This window comes from Phaseolus vulgaris, chromosome 9 (genome assembly GCF_051622355.1).
Source record: "Phaseolus vulgaris cultivar YP4 chromosome 9, ASM5162235v1, whole genome shotgun sequence".
Taxonomy (NCBI): Eukaryota; Viridiplantae; Streptophyta; class Magnoliopsida; order Fabales; family Fabaceae; genus Phaseolus; species Phaseolus vulgaris.
The window spans coordinates 8,038,746-8,053,488 of record NC_143506.1 but is presented as its reverse complement, the minus strand read 5'-3'; the positions used below and the strand labels follow the sequence as shown (position 1 = coordinate 8,053,488).

Below are 14,743 nucleotides of genomic sequence, written 5' to 3'. Positions count from 1 at the left end.
TATTCAAAAAGATAAAAAAAAAAAAAAAAACTAGCGTTAAGTTTTTTTATACGAAATTTAAATATTGAAAATAAAAACACATGATCGAGGGATAATATTATAAGGTATCTAATTTATTTATAAAAAAACATTTTCCAATCTTCTAAAAGTTTTTAATTTTCCTAAATGTCACCATTTCACCTTCTACTTGTAACAAGTGTAATATGAGCAATTTATATCTAATTTATTTATGAAAATTTTTACTTTAATAATTACATGGTCAAAGACACATTTTCCAATCTTCTAAAAGTTTTCAATTTTCCTAAATGTCAGCATATCACCTTCTACTTGTAACAAGTGTAATATGAATACTTTATTTCTAATTTATTTATGAAAAATTTTACTTTGATAATTACATGGTCAAAGACACATTTTCCAATCTTCTAAAAGTTTTCAATTTTCCTAAATGTCAGCATTTCACCTTCTACTTGTAACAAGTGTAATAGGAGCAATTTATATCTAATTTATTTATGAAAATTTTTACATTGATAATTACATGGTCAAAGACACATTTTCCAATCTTCTAAAAGTTTTCAATTTTCCTAAATGTCAGCATTTCACCTTCTACTTGTAACAAGTGTAATATGAGCAATTTATATCTAATTTATTTATGAAAAATTTTACTTTGATAATTACATGGTCAAAGACACATTTTCCAATCTTCTAAAAGTTTTCAATTTTCCTAAATATTAGCATTTCACCTTCTACTTGTAACAAGTGTAATATGAGCAATTTATATCTAATTTATTTATGAAAATTTTTACTTTGATAATTACATGGTCAAAGACACATTTTCCAATCTTCTAAAAGTTTTCAATTTTCCTAAATGTCAGCATTTCACCTTCTACTTGTAACAAGTGTAATAGGAGCAATTTATATCTAATTTATTTATGAAAATTTTTACTTTGATAATTACATGGTCAAAGACACTTTTTCCAATATTCTAAAAGTTTTCAATTTTCCTAAATGTTAGCATTTCACCTTCTACTTGTAACAAGTGTAATATGAACAATTTATTTCTAATTTATTTATGAAAACTTTTATTTTGATAATTACATGGTCAAAGACACATTTTCCAATCTTTTAAAAGTTTTCAATTTTCCTAAATGTCAGCATTTCACCTTCTACTTGTAACAGGTGTAATATGAACAATTTATTTCTAATTTATTTATGAAAAATTTTACTTTGATAATTACATGGTCAAAGACACATTTTCCAATCTTCTAAAAGTTTTCAATTTTCCTAAATGTCAGCATTTCACCTTCTACTTGTAACAAGTGTAATATGAGCAATTTATATCTAATTTATTTATGAAATTTTTTACTTTGATAATTACATGGTCAAAGACACATTTTCCAATCTTCTAAAAGTTTTCAATTTTCCTAAATGTCAGCATATCACCTTCTACTTGTAACAAGTGTAATATGAGCAATTTATTTCTAATTTATTTATGAAAATTTTTACTTTGATAATTACATGGTCAAAGACACATTTTCCAATCTTCTAAAAGTTTTCAATTTTCCTAAATATCAATATTTTACCTTCTAGTTGTAACAAGTGTAATATGAGCAATTTATTTTTAGTTATCAACAATTAAAACTTTTTATTTATTATAATATATGTGTTCTCAAATGTGACTAGTGAGGATTGAGTTATTCTTAAACATATAGATCGAATAATACCTTAACTATTGGAATTAAAAACACTTCAGCATTTTAAAGCGAAAGTCACTTAAAGGTAAATTTTAGAAAGGATTTATAATCAATTGTGCTAATTTGGATCATCTACACAAAAACTCAGAACACCTATGTAAATAACTTGATAATATCATATCCACTTAATAACATTTATTATTCTCAATAAAAAAATAATTATATAATATTTTAAATATTCAAAAAAATTATTAGTATTTAGAATAATTTATATTAACAATAAATAATTTTTAAATTGATATCTAATTAACTAACAAAAATAATTTTTAGTTAAAACTTGTTAAGTAATTAATTTCTAATTTATAAATTATTTATTAATGAAAAAAACTATTTTAAATATCAAATTAATAATAATTAATTATTATTTATCTCTAAAATTAAATTTTATTTAATAATTTTCTTTTGATTTATATTTTGAGTTACTTCTATCACTACTCTTCTCATGTTTATTTATTTTTAATTAAATATTTTCAATTTTACATGTTTTGTCAACAGTATTTAAAGTGGAATGAAAAGGAGGCAAATTAATACAAAATATGATACTATTATAAAATAAACTCTCTCTCTCTTACATTAATATTATTTTTTGCTTACTCTTTCTTCGTTTTAATTTAATTATATCTTTACGCTTTATGTTTTATGTGTGTTTTAAGTCCTTGCCACGTTCATCTTGACTCGTATAAACAATCATGTTGCCTCAACATTTCAAGTCTAATTATATATTTATTATTTGTCCAAACTCCATATTTTTTATCACTTAAAAACCCTCATGAAATTATATGAACTTGAAACACTAGTAATGACCAATGATGTTGAATCAAGGGATTTAGTTAAAAATGCTTCTCATGCATCTACATTTGAGAAATCATAAAAACTATATGCACCCTAATTATGAATATTTTTTTATCAGTTTTTCTTCTTCTTTTGCATGTATTAACTTAACAACAAAGTTTATATAACTGTTAATAGTGAATAATGCAATAATAAGTTTAACAAATTTTTGTTAAATAAACTTTAAATAATTCTAACATAATATTAAATAAATAATGAATTTTAAGTTTAATTTAATCTTATAAAATCGATTTATAAAATACAATCTATATTTTATTATTTATATATTGAAAAATATATTTATTTTTATTAGATTATAAAATATTTTCATCTAACATTATAATTAATATATATATATTACAAGAAAATCATGAAATAAAAATTAATTTTTAAAAAAAATAAAAACTTTAATAACTAATTACATACTAATTTAGAAACTATTTAACAATAATATAAATTAATTTAGAAATTAAATTTCTTTTAATCTTTAAAGTAAATTTTAATTTAGTCACTATAATAATTAATTGTTTTTTTTATTTTATTTCATAATTTTTTTTAATGATATATATATATATATATATAAAAGTAAAATTAGAAGTGTGTAAATATTATTAATTGATTTACTAAAAAGGACTGACACTATTAAAATGTAGAAATTTCCTTAAAAATAGTAAGTTGCGTCTAAAAAGTAATAAAGGCTAAAGTTTTTCTCATTTCTCATATTCAAGTTTTTTTTAATATATGTTAAATCAGGTCCTTAGATATGTTTGGGTTATGAATGAAAAATCATAAGAAAAATTATGATTTCTTCAGGTTTTCTAAGTTTCTGGAATAATTGTTGAACAATATAAGAATTAAGGTAATAATTCATGAAATATTTTGTATTTATGTTGTTAATGTTTTACTTTGAGTATTTGAATTGAAATGAGTTGTGATTTGCAATTAAACGAGATGACTACAATTCAATGGTGATCTAAATCACATATATATTAAAATATCATGTGATGAGAAGTGGAAAAAGAGTTCTTACATCAATTATACATAACACTAATACAACTTTATGGAATGAATTTAAGCTAGTATGCTAATTGAAGTTTGTAGACCAAAAATACTTAGAATGAATTAAGGTGTTACTTTCAGTAATTTAACATTATTTTTTTAGGATTTAGGGTTTAGAGGTTATGGTTTAGAGTTTAGGGTTTAGCTTTTTCTTTTTTTATGTTTTTCAATGTAAACTTATTTGATAAATGACTAAATGATCTTAAAAGTCTTGAAAGAATAGAAGATAACTATGTATACTAGTAAATAGTGTGTATTCCATTTTAAATACTATATTTTTTAAAGCTTTTGTTAGATGTTATATGATGGTTTTATTACTTAGAATGAATCAACATCCTCTAAAAGTTAGTTACATAATTTGAAATTTTAAAAACATGATTTTAAATTTATTTTTAATAAAATTCACATTTTTTAAATGTACTTTTAATTTTAATTTCATAAAACAAACTAATATTTTAATAATATTATTTTTATTTTTATTTCATAAAATAAACTAATATTTTAATAATATTATTAAAATCAACATTTTCTAAAGCCAGATATCCCACCACCACAATTCCTTTTTCATTTTCTTTTCTCTTTCTATCTCTCCAACTCTCTTCTTTCTCTTTTGATTTCTCACTCTATAAATCATATATTTTAGAATTTGATTGCACCGCGTTGTAGTTGAAGAGTTAAGGAACATTTTTACCCGATCAGATTTTCAAACAAAGTAAGTTCATTTTTTCTCTAAAGATCCTTTATTATATGTGTTTCCTTATAATTTAGTCATCAATCTTGGTAGGGTCAGTTGAGAAGAGTAATCCTCTTAACTTATTCTACTATATACTAAAATTTTGTTTGGAAAACTTCCATTGGACCTTAAATCGTGAAGCTTATCCAAACTGAGGGAATAAATTTCTAAAAGTTGCTTGGAAATCAAGCAATTAAGGTAAGGAAAGCTAAATTTAATTTTTAATAGCACCCTAGGCTAGAAAATCCGGTTGTGGAGGGGACGTGGTCCCAATATTCAATTTCTCTTGTAGGGATGTTGTATGTTTATATATTGTGTTGTTTGTTTATATATTATTTAAACTTCTAGAAATATTAAATTTTGATGGTTTAGTATTTAAGTGTTGTTTTTTTAATGTTAAATAGGATTTTGAATATTGTGGATTGCATTTTGAATGATATTGTATAATGAAAATGGTATGGAATTGAATTCATACATTTGAGATAATGTATAGAGTAATGTTTGTTGTGTATTAAGTATTGATGCCTATGTGGTAACAAAGATCTTCGAGCTTCACTGATAATTTAAGTCACATAGACTAAGATATCAGGTGATGAGAAGCTGATGAGGGAGTTCATGCACACCGTGACATATGAGATGCACAACTTGGGTTGTATTGAACTTACCCTAATCCTTTCTATTGGATTCGCTAGTAATCTTTGGATCAGGTGTTAGTATCTAGTAGGACTTACTTAATACGGGTCTTCTGAAAGCGTCAGATGTTATTTTGTTTATTGAATATCTTGAATGTGTAGATCCATGTGATTATTTTATGTTGGGATTTGAAGAATATTGAATAATTAAGAAATTGATTAATGTAATTTGGTTTTCTGTTTTGATTTAATTGTGCATATTATGAAATTATATTTTCAGTAGCTTACCCTTTATTTTCTTGTTGTGTTTGAACTGCGATGAATGTACTGCGTACACGATCATACAGGTGTCGGAGGGTCTGAAGAGCTTTAAGTTGTTGATTTGAAACTTATATTGTAAATATTTGTATTTCTATAAGTCCTAATCATGTATTAGGAATATTTTTGAAAAACTCTAAGCTTGTATATAAACATGTAGTATTTGTATTGCAAAAGTTAGATGTATTTTTGGAGTGTTTCAAAACATACTAAAAAAATTACAAAAAAATTACAAGAGAATGTATTTTCTAACATCTTAATACAAAATCTTTTTCTTAATACAAATTTCTTTATTTTCTAACATCTTAATAAAAAATTGCAAAGTAATTAATTATTATCTTTAAAATTAATTTTTTAATAATTTTCTTGTAAATGGTGTAACATTTTTGGTTTTAAAATTCACGTGTTAAAATAATATAAAAACAATTGTTTTAAAGTTTTTTTTTGCAGAATTGTTTTTGAATATATCTATTTGAAAGTAGTGTTTTTTTAAAACGACTTGGTTAATTAAAGTAAATTTGCAACTTTTGACTATATGAAAGTATGATACGATCCAATCTGGTTGTCTCCTTTGAGTTTTGCAGGCACAATGGTGTGTCATAATCAATGCTTTTGACTATTGGGAGTGTGACATGCATAGTGGGAAACCAAGAAGGTTGACCAAACTGTTCTTTCTGCGCCACCTTTCACAACCCACTCAACTTTGTTAATGGTTCTCATTCAAACCCATCTCAACACCTGTTGCAAACCAATTAAAGTGGCAACCTTCATGCACAAACCCATTTCTATTATTCTTATTCCTTCACATCACATCATCCACCTACAAACACCCCATTATCATCAAATATGCTTTCTCAAACTCTCACCCTAACCAACTTTCTACTTTTCAACTTAAGTGTGAACCATTTCCATTCCTTCCAAACCTTTTTTAACCTCCTTTTGACCTTATAGTACCATCAACACAATATTTTCGTTGACCAAAACTAAATTGTGCCTCTGATTTTGCCCCCACTTTAATGGATATGCCAAAGAGCTAAAAAGGAAAAGAAAAAGAAAAAGATGAAGTAAGATGTGGAAAATGAGGAAAGGTACATGACCTAGCTTTCTTCCACTCTATCAATGTTTTGTCAAAAGGGATGTACATTTTAGTTTCACAAAAATTAAATTAAATAAAAATTCTTTATTCATATTTAAGTTATACTCACTTGATTTTTAGTTTTACACATTTAAAATGTAAATTCAAGTTTTTAATATTAAACTAAACATGTAATTGCTCTCACTTTATTTCATCTAAGTTTTAACATTTGTTGAAGGTCTTTCTATCGATTAGAGATAAAGACATTTTATGTTATATAAATAGAAACAAATCTCACTTTATTAGTGGATTTGGTAAGGTTGAGTTATGATTAAAGTCAACTTCTTAAGATGATATCAAAACAATTTAGAGTGTATCTTAACAAGAATTTCTTGAGCTTATCAGGTCATTTATTATTAGATCATCCATGAATATATAATCACACATATGAATTGAGAGATTGCACATCAACTATAGATAAAGATTATAAATAAAAACATTTCATATATTATATAAGTAACTAGAAATATTATAAGTTAATTTTGTATAAGATTGAATTAAATTTAAATTCCATTTATTATAAGAAAGACAATCCTACAATCACAATTATACATATTAATAAAAACTATATTATTTAAATTAAAATATATATATATATATAAACGCTAACCCATGTATTTTAACTAATAAAAATATAATGTTAAACTAAACAAGTTACTACTCTCATTTTATTTCATGTTTAAAGTTTAGATAAAAAATATATAAAAATGTAACTAATATTTTAAATATTATAAAAATGAATATGCAATTCCTAAATAATTCTTTTTGTCTTTCATAATTATACAGTAAATATTTAAATATATAATGAACAATAATTACACTCCACTAGTTTGTAAAATCACAATCTAAATATGAAAAAAAAAATGCTGAAGCCTCAAATAACATGACAAGAATGGAATGTTATTTTTTTTTTAAAAGACTTCAACATTATCATTTATTTATTTAAACAGAACAACTTGAAGAGCTAACTTAACTTTGGGGGGTTATTTGCAACATGTATCAAATTTGATTTAATTTATGTGGTGAAGTAAGGAAGTATGGCATTTTGTGTTTATTTAGTATAATGAATTGATAATTTGAAGTGATAGAAACCCCTTTTTGAAAGAAAGAATTGTTATAATTATTACAATAAGTAGGCCATCTGATGCAGAAATATAGTTGACTTTGCTAAAAAAAAAGCATATGATAGATAGGTATGTGCATGAACATGTGCTAGGGAACAAAACCAAGTGCTGCAACTACATTTTTATCCCCTATTTATTCATTTATTCATCTCCATCACATTCATCTTCTTAGTATGCACGTTTCAAGTTGACTTTCCAAACAAACCAGCCCAAACCCACCATTTTTTCTTATCATTTCTTTCAATAAAAAGGGTGGAGTGAAAGTGACAATAAGTAGAAACAAATTATTTTTTTATTCAAAAATAAATAAAAATGTCATTTTCATTGAATTTCATACCATTCATTTATAAAAAAAAATATATGTTTTTTTTTAAAATTAATTCTCACTCACACCTTTTCCATAATAAACATATTTAAAATTAAAATAATATGACAATTTAATTTTTATACAACTTTATTTTTTTTTAATTTACTCTCACTCAAACTTTAAGTAGATATGGTTAGAAATCGCTCAAACTTTAAGTAGATATGGTTAGAAATCGCACATGTACCAGAGATAAATATATTTCATAGTATATAAGTAAATGATTTTACAAGATTAAATTAACATGATATTAGAGTCATTTAGAGTCTACCCTAATAAGTTTTGTTGGATTTGTCAGATTACCTGCTATCAGACTACTATTGAATCATCCATAAATATATAGTCTTACACACGACGAGTTAAATCATCTAGACATGTGTAACAGACCTAGAAGTGAATACAATACACTAACCAATTTTATAAGATTTAATTTTTTTAAGACATGTATTTAAAACTAATTCAACTTATAATAAGTGGCTAAGTAGCAAAAGAAACTCTTTTCTTGAGTAGATTCAAATCTTTTTCATGTTATTGTTTCAGTTGGGTGAACAAGCTAACAACCCTTATAAAAAATACCCACTGGGGTGCCTCCCATTTCCACTACATTTATGAATTCAAAAAGAAAAACGGATTGCTTTACATACACGGTGGGCTTGCACTACCTGATAACAGTAAACTATCAAATTATTTATAGAAAAATAATAATAATGATAATATATATATATATATATATATATATATATCACGACAAAATGCTATGACTTTTTGCAAACACGTGTGACCGTAGATTGATGTGTCTCTAATTCCTTGGATAATTCTGTCAATAACTGATTTTTCACTAAATACTATAAAATATCATTCTGTGTAAGCGATAATAGAGACTTTTTTATGCACAATTCATTGACAATGACAACATTAAATTAAAAATCATACTTAAAAAAATGTGACATTTGCATAATGTTTGATAGGAGCTAATAAAAGAAGAATGCTATAACTTTTGCCTTTTCATTGCATTGGATAAATTAACCATAGTTATAATATTCTATACGAAATTAAATTTCAATATAATATATTTCGATAAGTTAAATAGTCTTATATATTATTTAAAAAATAGGATTAATGATAATTTATTTATTTTTTCTTTTAATTTTGGAGATGCTGATTAAGAACAATATCATAATAGAATTTCAATTAACTAATATCTTAAATACAGTAATTAATCTTAATAATATTTTTTCTAAAAGAATTGACGTCCTTCTTCATTTAATCTTTAACACACGTTTTAAGAATAAAATTGTAATACTGTTACAAACTAAAAAAGACAATACATTGGATGACAAGGTTAAAACACAATATATTATAATAAAACAAAAAGAAAATTAACTTTTACTAATGATTTTACATGGTCACCTTAAATATATAATTATAAACTTGTTTGTTTCTCTTTTTTATTTTATCAATTAAAAAATATTTGTTCTAGATTATTATGAGTATATACGTACTTTCTGTATTTCATTTCTTTCTATTTTTTATGACGATGAAATTTCTTATTATATCCAGACTTTTCATATTTTTTTTTATTTTTTTTCCATCTAGATGCTCTGTACTTTTCTTCAGTTGAAATTTCCACTCTCCAACAAAACATCATTCAAGTTTTGTATAACACTGTGACGTTAACCAGTTAAAATAAGAAAATCATATAATATAAATTATTTCAGTAGATATTTTAGAATTACAAATACGATAAATAATAAAATTTAAAAAATTATTAAACAATGAAAATTTTGGAAATTAATATAAAACTTAGACTTGTGGTTTCTTCATTCAGTCAAAACCTTTTTCTATTGTGTGGCGTGTGCGTGAACAGTGGAGATCGAATTTGGGTGCTTTATGCCGCTTTATCTTCATCTGCACCTTCAAATTAATAATTTAATTCCGGAAAATAATAAACCCACACACTGTTTAATGCATATATTAAGATAAATAAAAGAGATCTATTTTAAAGAATATAAAATAATAAATGTAACAAATGATGTCACTAAAGAAGAAAAAAATTAACAAGAATTGTAATATATTTCTTTATGAAATGTTTTGTGCATTACCGAGAGAGGTCGAACATGATACACGCAAACATCTAACTAGTTTGGTAATTCCTTTTCAACATCGTTAAGCATATATCATGTGTAATCACACTAAAATTACTTTTAATAGATAAATTAGATTCAATTGGATCACATTAATTTATAATACTCTAACATCCAAAATTATAACTATAAATAAAAAATTATTTTTTAGAAAGTAAGTGATGAAAATTTAATCCTAAAATTTAGGACACTTTTATGCTATGTTTGTTTCGAAGCGTAGAAAAACGAAGAGTTAGTGTTGGTAATGAAAAGCGAAAAAAATCACGTAATAAAAACAAAATGGCACGACAATCAGAAAAAAGTTTTCACACAAAACTTTCTTCAAAATTTACAACACTTTTATGTTGCGTTTGTTTCGAAGTGTAGAAAAACCGAAGAGTTAGTGTTGGTAATGAAAAGCGAAGAAAACCACGTAATAAAACCAAAATTGCACATCAATCAAAAAAATGTTTTCACGCAAAACTTTTTTCAAAATTTGCAATACTTTTATGTTGTGTTTGTTTCGAAGCGTAGAAAAACGAAGAGTTACTCTTGGTAATGAAAAGTGCAGAAAATCACGTAGTAAAAACAAAATGACACGACAATCAAAAAAAAGTTTCCTGGCAAAACTTTCTTCAAAATTTACAACACTTTTATGCTTTGTTTCGAAGCATAGAAAAACGAAGAGTTACTATTGGTAATGAAAAGCGAAGAAAACCACGTAATAAAAACAATATGGCACAACAATCAAAAAAAAGTTTCCACACAAAACTTTTTTCAAAATTTACAACACTTTTATGATGTGTTTGTTTCGAAACATAGAAAAACGAAAAGTTAGTATTGGTAATGAAAAACGAAGAAAACCATGTAATAAAAACAAAAATGACACAACAATCAAAAAAAAGTTTTCACGCAGAACTTTCTTGGTACGAAGAAAGTTATATATATATATATTATATATATATTATATATATATATATATTAATTAATTTTCATTTACTTTTTTATCCTTTTTATTTTAAACTTAAATTATTATTATTTTCATTTAAAATATAATTATTATTTTAAATATAAAAAATATAACCTTAATCAAAACAAAGCCTTAACCTAAAATTTACAACACTTTTAACCTTAAAATTAACTTTAAAATTATCATGACAAATATTTTTAAGGAAAAAATCGAAAGAACGAAAAGAGCGAAAACCGAAAATTGGATAATGGAAAAATACAAGCAATCTCCCTCCAGTACTCTGCATAACATTTTGTATTAGTGATGAGTTTTTTATTATATATATTTAGAATATAGTATAATTTTAGAATCACGTGGATAGCTATATAATAGTAATATTTTAATTTATAATGTACTTGATTTTATTTGTCAACTGGTATACATAAATATGTGTTGATAGTGGGTGACTTGTGGCTTAAAGAAATGTCCAGAGGCTGACAACAACTCTGCACAGACTAGCGTAAACATGAAGTCCAATTTTGCTATTTTCGTAGTCTTTTCTCTTCTTCTTCTGGTACCTCTTTAATCTTCTCTACAAAAACTCTGTTGCTCTTTCACCTCTGTTTGTAATTTTGTTTACACTTTTGGAAAATTGAAGCTGATATATATGTAACAACCTTTCAGTTTTGTCTGCACTGAAACTGATAGAAAAATACGTTTTGTGAATATATATATATAGGTTGGAAGTTGCAGCTGCGCAAGAAAAGACATGAGAGGGTATTGGAAGGATATGATGAAGGAGCAAGCTATGCCAGAAGCAATCAAAGACCTTATTGAGGATTCAGAAGAAGTGTCAGAAGCAGGGAAGGGTCGTTTTGTTAGGGACTTCGATGTAAAGCCTAATGTCATATTATATCACACACATGTTGTGCCCATGAAGCAGAGGCAGAAGAATAAAGATTGAAGACTATGTGATTGGCAGTTTCAGACTTATTTAGCACCAAATTTATGATGCTCTTGTTGCTGTTTCAAATTTTGTACTCAAACTTTGAACCCTTTGCAGCATCTTGCTTCTTTTTGGTCTTGCTGAATTTTGTCACTGTTATACTGTCAGAATAGTTTTCTCTTCATAATAAGCAACTTTTCCTCTCCAGATTGTTCAGAATCCTCATATAGATTGTTTGGTGGATCTCACAGATTAAATTAAAGTTTAACTGGATAATAAAAGGATATAGTTAATGCTGTCTCAAACTTTTAAAATAATTGTGAATTTTTTTTTGAAGAACAGATAGTTAAAAGAAACAAAAGAAATATATTACCTGGGTTTCACAATAACAATAGTTTAGTTTTGTTAGAAAAATTCAAATTGCCTAATATTTTCAGTTTTTAATGAAGCATTCACTATTTTATTTCTTTAAATTAATTTCTCTATTTGCATAAAACAATGTATTTATTGGACAGGAGAAAATATTTGAAGATATGGTTTCAAAAAGTGACATATTTATTGTTGTTTTTCATATATATGAAAAAACTTTAAACTGCCATAACATTGAGTATTAATTAAATAGGACACGAGTAAATAATTTGATAAGTTAAAAAATATTAATATTATTTATATTGGTTTGCTACTATTATATACATTTGCTTAATCTCTTACAAAATTTAGTATAAAATATTATTGTAGTCAAATTTGAATAAAAGTGAGATATATATGTCTCTATCTTGACAAATACATGTACATATAGTATTATTTTAGCTAGAGAAGTTATCTTACATAGAGTAATTAGAATTTATACAAAATTTGCATATTTTAGAGTAGAAGTTATGTTTATCAGAATGGTGCGTGTAGAATAAAGTCTCATTGCTGATGAGTATTTTATTTGAAAAAAGGAAAAAAGATTAAATTAAGAAAACCATGAACACGGTAGAACACCAGGTACATATTCGGTACACCTTTTGAAGGTGACTTAGTAGCTAAGAAAACATGGTTTTCCTAAAATGCTTTTGACCTTAATCTTTATTCATGCAAGACTTTTGGCTCAATAAAATACTTCTTATTCATTAATTTGGTTAAGGGGTATTGTCTTACGTGTAGTTTTGCCCTTCCCTCTAATCAGATATTAAATCTATTCAACCGTCACGTTTATTAAATATGGGATATTATTCCTTTTTTTTTTTCTCTTCTCTTAATTAAACTATGTAGCTGAGACACGATACACTGACACTAATACGATATCGACACGGACACGGAGATACATAAAATCTTTAAAATGTAGGATACGAGGACATGTATCTATATATTATATAATTATGAATTATATAAATTAACAATAAAGATTTATATCACAAGTATGTTTCAAATTATTTTTTGGAGCAGAAAGATGTTTTTCATAACTGATTCACAATGATTTGTTTCTTATTTTTATAATCATAATAACAATTTATACAATAAAATTTGAATTTTTAGAAAATTATTATATTTTTTTTTAAATTGTGTTAGAACCGTGCTAGAGTTGTTAGAAATCTAACAAATACTTTTTGAATTAGACACTTCACGAATACGTATCCTATAGGTTTCATACGAGTGTGGAGTGTCCGAACTTCATAGCTCTTAAATTTTTCAATTTTATCCTTTATTCAATATGTCATAATTCATTTTTATATTTTTTAAATATTAATTAACTATATTCTATATCTTTCAGTGTAAACAAATCACGTGTAAGACTGTACGTGAGTATTGTTCTCTACATAAACATAAATTTAAAGGTAGGTAGGGATAATTTCTAAAAATCCAAGTGTAACAAGGAACAACATATCATCCGTAAAAAAGTAAAATTATTTCGTACAAACGGGCCGTACATAGTTTATGTTAGAGTATACTTGGAAATTTCTTTATGAAGCCCCATAATTTTTTTCTGCACTCTCGTAAATATAATTTTTTTTTTATTTTGCCCTAAAAAAAAGTTTTCAAGTTGTATAATTTATAAGGAATTTTTTTACATGAAAATTAACTAAATTGCATGATTCAAAAGTAAGAAAAAGTTTATAATTTTCACTTTTATATTACGTAATCTTTTTTTCATAAAAAAACTTATGGATGGTATAATTTAAAAGTAATTTTTTTTACAAAAAAATCAAATTGCACAATCTAAAAATTATTTTTTAACTTTTTAATTATATAATATAAAAAAAACTTTTTTTTTTTACACAATTCAAAAGTTTTTTTATATAAAAAAAATTACTTTCAAATTACATATTCCATAAATTTCTTCCGAGTTATTCAACATTTTCTTTTTTGAGTCCATCTAACACATACACAAAGGTGAAGGGACGGCAAGGAAGAGGCTGGGGCCAACAATAAGGGGGCAGTTTGATCTTTTAATCACCTTCATAGAGTGCTCATAGACATGATGGGATGCAGAGAGAAATGGCCCTATACCCTTCATCGTCTTTGTTCAAATTCCAAGTACTACTTCGGGACCTTGCTACTCTAAAATTTGGGCTGCTTCTTCCTGCACCTCCATACCTTCTGGTGCGACTCCCATAAGTTTTTTGTATTTCAAAAATACCATTTTTTAATATTTCAGATCACATAATTCATAAGTCTTTTTCTAGATCCTGAATTAGCTTCTAGATTATGTAATCTGAAAGCATTTTGTGATTAGTTTCCGGATTACATAATCCAGAAGTCTTTCAAAATAATTGACTTCTGGATTATGTAATC

The 14,743-nt window shown here is 25.3% G+C and overlaps 1 protein-coding gene across 1 annotated transcript; it reads left to right on the top strand.

The window, feature by feature from the left end:
- The first annotated feature begins 11,435 nt into the window (after positions 1–11,435).
- LOC150025135 (uncharacterized) lies at positions 11,436–12,172 on the top strand. Its single transcript, XM_090295975.1, has 2 exons — positions 11,436–11,593; positions 11,759–12,172. The coding sequence occupies exons 1-2, from the start codon at positions 11,546–11,548 to the stop codon at positions 11,981–11,983; spliced, it is 273 nt and encodes a 90-aa protein (XP_090152101.1). The 5' UTR covers positions 11,436–11,545; the 3' UTR covers positions 11,984–12,172.
- Positions 12,173–14,743: the final 2,571 nt, after the last annotated feature.